The 10,055-nt window shown below is 32.6% G+C and overlaps 1 protein-coding gene across 2 annotated transcripts; it reads left to right on the plus strand.

The window, feature by feature from the left end:
- The first annotated feature begins 1,221 nt into the window (after window positions 1-1,221).
- LOC111393480 lies at window positions 1,222-4,795 on the plus strand. Of its 2 annotated transcripts, XM_023019025.1 has the most exons (3): window positions 1,222-1,662; window positions 2,719-2,792; window positions 3,123-4,795. In XM_023019025.1, exon 3 carries the CDS (start codon window positions 3,157-3,159, stop codon window positions 4,432-4,434), a length of 1,278 nt encoding a protein of 425 aa, XP_022874793.1. In that variant the 5' UTR covers window positions 1,222-1,662; window positions 2,719-2,792; window positions 3,123-3,156; the 3' UTR covers window positions 4,435-4,795. The 2 variants fall into 2 exon arrangements, with proteins under 2 accessions (XP_022874793.1, XP_022874792.1); XM_023019024.1 differs by lacking the exon at window positions 2,719-2,792.
- The last annotated feature ends 5,260 nt before the right edge of the window (window positions 4,796-10,055 follow it).

The raw sequence follows: 10,055 nt of genomic DNA on the forward strand, positions 1-10,055 counted from the left end.
GGTATAGTGGGGCAGGGGTTTTCTGTCTCTCTCTTTTTTTTTTATGTTTTTAGTTGGTAATTTTATTTATTTTTTAATTGTAGAAAAAATATATTTCCTTTTAAAAATGATGATGGTTCTTTTCTTTTTTATACGATAAAGAACTTATATTTTAAAATGAACTTTAAGCTTGTATTCCTCGTACCCGCCCTCGTCCCCTTTCTATGTACTTAAATAGGCGGGGATTCCCTGCTACAAATCCTATGGTTATAAGCGATTTTTTGTGTCATCCCTAGCGGGGAAAAATAGATAGCCCTAATCTTCAATCTTTAAAATATATCATTTCAATCCTCCATTTTTTCAAAAAAAACAAGTTGCTAACTCTTGAATCAATAATATTTGAAATCTCTACAATTTATGGATAGCCATTACAATAACTAGATGAAAATGTTGAAAATATATTTTGACTTCTATAATGGGGCATGTCATTCCTTCTCTCACGTAATCATATGTCATCATAGTGATCTTAGATGGACTGTTTAATAAAAAAAAACACTTATGACTCTTACGCATTCCATATCGTATAACAACAATCAATTCATATGGAATGAGTTCACGTGAGACATGACAAATAATTATAAGCGATTGTTCATGTATATGTAAATGATTGTTAAATGTGACAATTGTGATATTTAATCGGATATTATGAGTCGTATCCCTTTTATATTGCATAATTATGACCACGAATGTGTGGCCCTCTTAACCATTAAAGATAATAATATTTTTTCTTAGTATAAATCCAGTGAACAATTCACTCTCTCTATATCACGACGAAAAAGAGAATATATAATTTATATTACCATAATTATGAAAACAATATAAGAAATGTTAAAAAAAAAAAAGAAAATTAAATTTTTTTATTTTAATAAATTTTTAAATATGTTATTTAACAATTTATTTTGTTAATCTTAATTTAGCGACATTTGTTTCCCATTTTTTGTAAAAATAAGAATGAAAAATATAGTCGTTATGAGTCTTATACAAGAGATAGAAATTCACATTTTGTGACTTAATATAATGATAACGGTTATATTTTTTATTTTAATGAGGGAAAGAACGAAAAACAAACAAGGACTTTATCAAAAGTAACAGTTAAATATTTGATTGGTCCAATTTTTTATTTTTTTAATCACTTGATTGAGGCCCATTTTAAAGTGGATTGGAATTTGATAATAACCCAGTTGTGAAATTTTCCTGTCATTTGATACTTGATAGTAGCCCCAATCGAAAGCCTTGAAGGAGAAGCGGCGTAGGCTTTCTTCCTCGTATATATAACACTATAAATTGGGAACAAATCAACACTTGGCACAAGTTTATCTTGCTAAATTGCTTCATCATCAAATTAGGAAGGCGTGCTCGGATTTTTTAGTGTTAACAGGGGCTTTATATGCTGAAATCGCACGTGATCTGATTGTTGTTCCTAGATGGAAATCTTCCTCTAGATAACATTTATCTTGAAATTTTGATGCTGTTGTTTATGTTTTTCTCCTTGCGTAGAGAACTGGCTGCCCCTCAAGTATAATAGGCGAAACACCCAGGGCCAAAATCCAGTGGCCAAGGTGGCTCCACCTCTGCTCTACATGCTTGAAGATGTCGATGTGGGCAATCACAATTCTTATGCAGGTTCAAGAACATTTTTCAAAATTTAATTATTTTTTAGTTTTGATATTTTTGTTAGGGTTTTAATTTTATTGGATCGTTGTTACGAATATGTGGTTGAAAAATGAGTTTTAAAGAGTTCCTACGAAAGAAGGGCTTAGTATCCTAGAGAAAATATCACTTTCTAATTCCAGCTGTGGGAAAACCAATGACTTCTTGATTTGCAAAACCATATAAGTCAAGAATATGGATTTATGGACCAAATGTGTACGCATGGTATGTAGTGTTACTTTATCATATTTTATGATTTATATTGCATTGTTCATGAAATTTCATTACATCAAAGAATTGAATGAACGTGTAGAAAATTGGTAAACATGATGTGACATAACACGATACAATTTGTAAATAAATTTATATATCATTGTTGGTTGGCACTTTGTTTAAATATAACAAGTTTGCAAATTGGTTCAGTGTGAGAAATTTCCAAATAACAAGTACAAAATTAAGGGTTCTTAAAGTACTAGAGTATCATGAGTATGTTACTATGATAACTATTTATTTAGTAAAAATATATTTTGTAAGTCCTATAACTACTCATTTTTCAAGTTATACAAATTCCAGTATTTTAGAATCCCAAAGTTCATCAGTTTAAATTTCTATCAGTTTTGATTCTCAAATTCAATAATTCAATTGTCCAATATAAACACAATGTTATTAAGCTTTTAAATTTTGACAAGAAAATCGAAGTTCACATTAGAAGTTTAAACTTTTATAGCTTTCAATTGTCAACATCTATATTGGAATAATACGCTCTTGCATGTTTTTCAAGCACCACATTATTTTATCTTAATTGCAGATTATCCGAAATATGAATATTAAATTTTTTTAACGTAAAATAGAAAATTTTATTGTAAATCATGTGCAAATTTATTGAAGCAACAAGAAAATCATCGCATATTCTGTGCCAACTCAAAATCTAGTACATATTTCTCAAAGCTCAATGTTGGCGCAATATCAAACAGGTTGACTTGCTCCGATGCGCTCATATCTTTTTTTTGTTTACCCTGATGCTAACAGGTAGGTATAAATGGAATTTATCAAAGTAGATTCTCTGCCAGTATAGGTTCTTATTCAAGTTTCAAGTATTAAAGGTATTTCAAACAACAAAATGCTTAGATGATCAGATTTTATTTCTATCTGAGGTTCAAAATCCTTGTTTGCGCACTTCCTAAGCTTCCAATGCCTGATTTTCTACCTTGGTTTTTTGAAATATAATGCTGTGCATCAATGTAGTTAAATGGGCATAACGTGTTTGATAAAATGCCATTGTTAATCATCAAAAAATAGCCATTTATATTGTTTGTTTGGTAACGTAAATTATACAGTTATAGACAGTATTATTGAAGAACGTGAAGTCAAAAACTCCTCTATTGTATTGTCCTGGGCTGTGTAGCAAGCACTTATAGAATTTGATGTTGCAGGCTCGTTTGTAAGTATGTGAGAAGCAAGCTTAAAATGGCTGTCAAATGTGTGCAAAATTTTCTTCTAGGAGCAAAGCATTTTAGAAATAGGCAAAACCTGGGAACCAATTTGAGACTGGTGTATTATCATTCAGAAGAAAGACCCCATGAAGAAGAAGAGGCTTTGTCTTCTGAATGGTATGAGAAGGCTTTCTTAAAGCTAACAAAATTGAGTCAATTGTTGAAAAATGTAGATTTGATTGATGGAAGACTAATTAATCTCAATGACGATTCAAGAATTTTCGACTATAAGCTGGAGCACAAAATGCAAACACTCAAGTCTCTTGTTAGAGCGTTTATTGGGTGTTTTTCGGTTCAAGAAACGATGAGGAAGAACTTGATGACCTCATTTGCTGATGATCCACGATGCAGAGAATTTCAGTGCTTTACTAAACCAAGCGAAAGGGATCCAATTACTTTGAGCTCGTTGACCAAAGTGGCTGACATTTTGAACATTTCTGCACAGCAAAGGAAGATTGTAAGGCATACAATATGCCCTCAAGTGACACAGCACCAGATATGGACTGGTGCACTCGAGGATGTACTGAATGGATTGAAATCTGAGATTGATTTTCTGATTCATTGCTGCAAACGTAAAGAGATAAACTTGGCACAGCAAATAGTTGCGAGTTGTAAGAAGTTATTAGATTCTGCTATATTGCCTGACCCAGAGTCAACTTCATGGATGCGCCTCATGCCTACAAAAGGTGAGGATTTGTCTCCTTCTTACAAATGGGAAGATGTTCTTGAGATGTTAGTTGATCTTATTAACTGCTTAAGTGAAGAAAAGAGACTAATTTTGCATGTTACGAAGCTTGAGGTCATGAAAGAAGGACTATATCAGATTAGGGATGTCTTGATGGATAAGAATATTGGATATCGGGAGGTCCGACATCAAGAAAATTTAGTGCAGAAGAAATTGACAAAGGCATTAGGTCATTCATCTCGATGTTTGTTTACCCTTTTGTTGTACTATCTTCACGGCTGTGTGAAAGACATTGAAGTAGACGTTAGAGGGGGAGTTCATAAACTTGATGGTGAGAATAAGTTTTGCTTATACATGGGGAAGATTTTGACATCAGATGAGGAGAAGGCAGTTCAGATTGGGGTGAAGCAACTGGATAGGGCTCTTGGGGTTTTCAAGTTTGTGATGGAAACAGCAGGGATGAAAGGAGATCTGGTGCTGCAGGGCCATCTGTGGTGTGTTGGAGCTGAGAACAGGTTGTTCCCATATAGAGGGAATACATACATATTACATGGGATTAATCTTTGATGTAAGATGCAAAGTAAGAAAGAGTAAGGTATTCTTTAACTTAAAATTCATGGTTGTCCATCAATTATTAAAATTTCAAGAATTATGCATTTTGAGGTTAAAATTAATTGTTAATTTTGATTTAGATTTTATAACTTTTGTAGCTATACCAAACATGGGATAAGGAAATAGATATTAAATTTAGGTTTGAGAATGAAAGTTGAGGGCTTAGTTGTTCAATCTTGCTACACATACATTCTTGTTGACATTCTGTTTCACATTGTACTATGTGGCGCACAATTTTATCATTGATTTCTCCAACTGTTAAAACAATGAAAGACATTTTATTGTGGAACAAAAGTTGACAAGTGTCAATATTCAACTAGAATTTATTTATTATGATGTGTGTGATTTTTGTGGTTTTGTGTGATTTTTGTGGTTTTGTCTTGTTGGTTTACTAGTGCTTTTCTATTTTGAGCTTTTGCTTCCATCCTGATTCTCTGTGTTAGTGAATAATATACTTCTCGTGTAGAGTACATCTCTTAAACTTAATTTAATTTTAAAAGTCATGGTTTACGATTGTACTAATGTATTATGGGCTTTGCTAGTTACAATACATGCGATTGTTTATCAGTTGAGTTTCTTAGTAAACTTTGTATTGCTGCAGTTAAATTTGAGCTTATGTTACCACTGCTGCATAACTTAAATTTGATTTAGAGTGGGGCATATTTTCGTTTCGTGATGTTGATGGGAATACCTTGCATTTCAACATTAGAGGAATTTTTAGGAAGTTGGGGTCATACACCTTGTTATGTCTTCATTGTTAATTTGGGTTATCCATTATTGTGTTGGGTTTAGTTATTCTATCTTGTTAAGAGTTTGATGGATTGCAGAAATATAGGATATGATCAGTCTACTTTTAAATCTATATAACATATCTAGCAATACCAACTTTAGATGTTTCATTGGACTATTATTTTGTTATGAAATTGTTCTCCTATCCACAGTGGACAAGAAACATTAGATTGTCTACTTGCTGTCGTGGCACGAGAGGAACCATAAGTAAAGTTCTCTATAAAGTGGGCAAAATAAGATTTTTCATTGTGGGTAGAACGTAAGTGTATTTTGTTATGTTTAAAATAGAGGACAAAACTCTGTAAATCAGTATATGATTTGCTCGTTTTTTAATTATCAAAAAATTTGGAATTATTTTTTCGTCCTTTGAAAATGTCATATAATCACATTAGTTTCAGCTTTATTAGATAAATGAAGATTTTCCTTCAAAATAATTTTTATATGAATTTGTACTTGTCAAGCGAAGCAAATTCACTCTAAACATAACTGCACAGTGTAATGCTCAAATTCTTATTAAACTTGTGCTATTAGAAATAAGCAGTAAACATAAAAAGAATGGATCATGAGGATGGGGTTTAAGCACAAATCTTTGCTTACAAATATGCTCAAATTAAGGGAGCGATTTGAACATCAAACACATAAGCATTGGACATATACGTGCTCAAATTAAGGCTATCTAACAAATTATGAAAATGCTGATGTACACACAACTTTACACCCCCTCAGATAGAGGGGGGCTAACGAATATTTTATTACATGTGGGCCTTTCTTCATGTGAGGAGGGTGTAAAGCTATGTGTACACCATTGTGTACACACAGCACAACCCAACAAATTAAGCCCATGTTTGATTTAGCTAAACATCAATTTTTTAGTAAATTTTGATAAAAAATGATGAAACGTGTAATTGAGAAGTTAACAAAAAATTGTGAATTATATGAAATATGTGATTGAAAATGAGATTGGAGAATGATGAATTTTAGAAAATCAAATGTTAGACCTCACCTACGAGGGAAATCACATAACAGCCAAAATTTGTTTACTGAAATAAGAAAATTACATGGCATCAACAAGGAGCCTCATTTCTATAATCTCGAATACAGCTAAGATACTTAAGACTGAACAGACTTATAATCGAAGATTGGTACAGAAGAGAACACCCTAGTCATTCTATCCCGCTACTCTTAATTAGCTATAAAACTATTGTTTCCCTCATTTCTAGACGGAAATTAAAATTTCATCACCTTCATTTGTATTGCAAATATGGGAGCACTAGTTTTGAAGGTAAAAGACTTGACCATTGTACCGAATACTGTTAACAGCATCCCGTAATTCATGAGTTTTATGGATTTAGCCTATTTGCTAGTTTTGCGAGCAATAATAATCAGAAAATGAGCAAATCAAATAAGAATTTGTAGAGTTCTGTCTTCAATGTAATTTAAGGTAATTCATAAGAAGAATCAAACAAATTAATAGAACCACCGTAAAATTTTAAGTTAAACCAATTCGAATAATCAGAGCCACAGAATTTTGGAACACCAAATTCATAAGAACTTGATGAGTTCCCTAAACAAGTTACAACAAATCATAGTCCAAAACATTCAATCTTCACTTTCTTGAAGCCATACATAAGGATCAAACACTTCCATATCAAAAATCTGTTGTTTATATGCCAAAATACAAATAAATTTTCAAGAATTCATAGACCCTTTGTCCATTCACAACCAAGTGACATAAACAAATTCACACGTATTATTGACCAGAGAGAGAGAGAGAGAAAAAAAAGGCTAACCTGGGTTTAGTTTCTTGAATTTGCTTCTACTTCCTGGATAGTAAACCAAACGTAAAAAAGTGACAAAATATGAGCTTTTCTTCCTCTCTTTTTTGGGGAGAAAACCTGTCCAGGTGGCCAACTTTATCCACTTGCAATCTATCGATCCAATTTTAAAATGCATCACTTACAATAATCTTGAGTCGAACAAATGCATACAACAATTTTGAAATACCATTTTTTGCACTTAATAATACGAAGAAGATTCATTAACTGCCAACAAAAGGTCGGAAGAGCATTCAAAAGTTGTATGCAAATTTAAGTAGAAAGTTATTTTTATTCGTCCGTTCATATGAACCACATTACAAATATTGAGGTGGGTAAACAGAACACAAATTCAATCATTACTGCACTAAAGAACAAATTAGTGACTCATGACAGGTCTAATCGCATTTTTGTTGCAAGAATTCTAGTAATTTTAGCACCGTCACACATCAATTAGGTCTTACTTGAACAAGCACATAGTTAATGTACCCAACATGCTTGATTAGTTGGATCAAACAAAAACATAAATTTGCTACTATCCAAAAGATGTCCCTAAGTTAAAGCACAACCCGTTGTAACCGTCACACATCAATTAGGTCTTACTTGAACAAGCACATAGTTAATGTACCCAACATGCTTGATTAGTTGGATCAAACAAAAACATAAATTTGCTACTATCCAAAAGATGTCCCTAAGTTAAAGCACAACCCGTTGTAGTTGCCCAGTTATTAACGCACATATTTTCAACCATTATCAAATTAAAAAAAATTATTCCGATATTAAACTACCAACAAATAAACTAATCTGGCATAAATATCAACTATTACTTTGCGTGAATTTTGTCTTCTCTTTTGCTCAACATACTAACAATTTAGACATAATAAAATATTACTACAAGAAACACCAAAAGTTGGTATTGCTTAATGTGTTGTACCTATTTAAAAGTAGATTAGTCAAATTAACAATGAAGAAAGAACAAGGTGTATGTCACCAACTTCCTAAAAATTACTCTAATATTAAAAAGCAAAGTATTCCAATCAACATTTATGAAACGAAAATAGGGAAGATTACATATTTAAGAGATTAAGCATGACCTATTTCAAAATTAAGAAGCAAGACTTATAATTTTAAAAATCAGATATTAATTAAATTTTATTTATGAAATAATTATTTTAAAATATATTTTATTAATTAAATATATTATGATCACAATTATGTATTTATAGGTCACAACTTATTTTTAGATCGCAAATTCAAATTAGTTGTTCACAAATTATTTTTTTATTACCAAAAAAAAAAAATTATAGGTCACAACGTATTTTATGATCACAACTTATCAAATTAATTAATCACAATTTAACAAATTTTGAGTCACGATCTCATATTCTTCTAAGTCACATATTTTTATCGGTCATAAATTAACGAGTTAAATGTTTCATTGACCATTGAACTTTATACTATGTCACGGCTTACTTACTGAACTTCATCAATTGTCTCATTGGCCACTTTACTTTGATCCGTCCAATCCCGTCACTCACCCGATTAGAACCGTTAATAGACGAGCCTATGTGGATGATGGTAAAATGATCTGGCTGGTTAAAATCTTCCAAGTGGTGTGGCAAGTCCCAACTTAGGTTCCACATCAGCAAAATTAATATTCATTTAACTACACGCAACTTCACCATTCTTCCACTCAAGACTGGACGAAATCAAAACTTAATTTCTCTTTCATTTTCTTGCCCAAATTGCGAAGAGCCCTACCGCTGTGAGAATGCATCATTCCCAACTCATTTGATCCCTAAATTTAAATCAAGAACCCTAACCCCCGAAATCGAATTAGAAGTATGTGAACGACAATTGGCCATCCTTCTCTTTCACAATCCCCATCTTCACTTACAAAACCATAAACTCCCAAAAATCAAATTGCGAAGTATTTGATCACACAATCGGCCATTGTTCTACAGTGTTGAAGGCGTACACATGGAAGATTCAGATGAAGGAATATCCCCATTTTTGTGGGCCTATAGGACTGATTTCATACCTACCTCCATTTTTGTATTTTAGAGAAATAACGTAATTTTAGGTTTAGTTGTTTTTTGAAACATACTTAAATCTTCTCAATTCAAGTTATTATACATGAGTAAATTGGAATGCTTGTTGACTCAAAATAATTCGTACCAATTGGAAAAAATCTATAATAGTTTGATAAATCTTTGGAAAAAAAAAGTAAAAAATTGGAATGCCTAATAACTGTGAAAATTTCGTAATTGTTCAATGGAAATGATGAGAACACTTCACAAATCAACCAAATACCTTAAATCAGATCGTTTGGAGAGACAAATCTTGGAGATTCTACATTTCAATTATGGACAAAATTTACCTTCAATGCAGTTCAAATAATAGTCGGTCAGCAACGAAGACTTGATTAGTATATCCTGTCAGTCGGATTTTGGCTTTTCTTACACTCTTATCACCGATTGAATCGATTTCAGGAGTTAGGGTTCATGAGTTGAATTGGAGCAAATTGATTTCAAGGGTAAGGGTTTTGTTTTTTGTTTTTTGTTTTTTTTTGGGTAAGGACTTACCCAGCCAAATTATCTTACCGTCATCCACATAGGCTCATCTGTTAACGGTTCTAATCGGGTGAGTGATGGGATTGGATGGATCAAAGTTAAGTGGCCTATGGGACAATTTATGAAGTTCAACGAGTAAGTCGTGATATGATACAAAGTTCACGCCAAACATTTATCTTTAAATTAACAATGTATTAGTCACAACATCCAAATTAATAGGTCACAAACACTTTTCCAACTCCACTCCCACCACCGCAGTGCCCGAAACCACAACAGCACACCACAACGCCGATCGCACACACACCACCCCACCACCACCATAGCCATTGCCACCGCCTCTATCTCCATCTATACCACACAACAGCCACCACCCCCACCAAAAAATCTACTAACCTGTTTC

This window comes from Olea europaea, chromosome 4, assembly GCF_002742605.1.
Source record: "Olea europaea var. sylvestris chromosome 4, O_europaea_v1, whole genome shotgun sequence".
In the NCBI taxonomy this organism is placed as follows: domain Eukaryota; kingdom Viridiplantae; phylum Streptophyta; class Magnoliopsida; order Lamiales; family Oleaceae; genus Olea; species Olea europaea.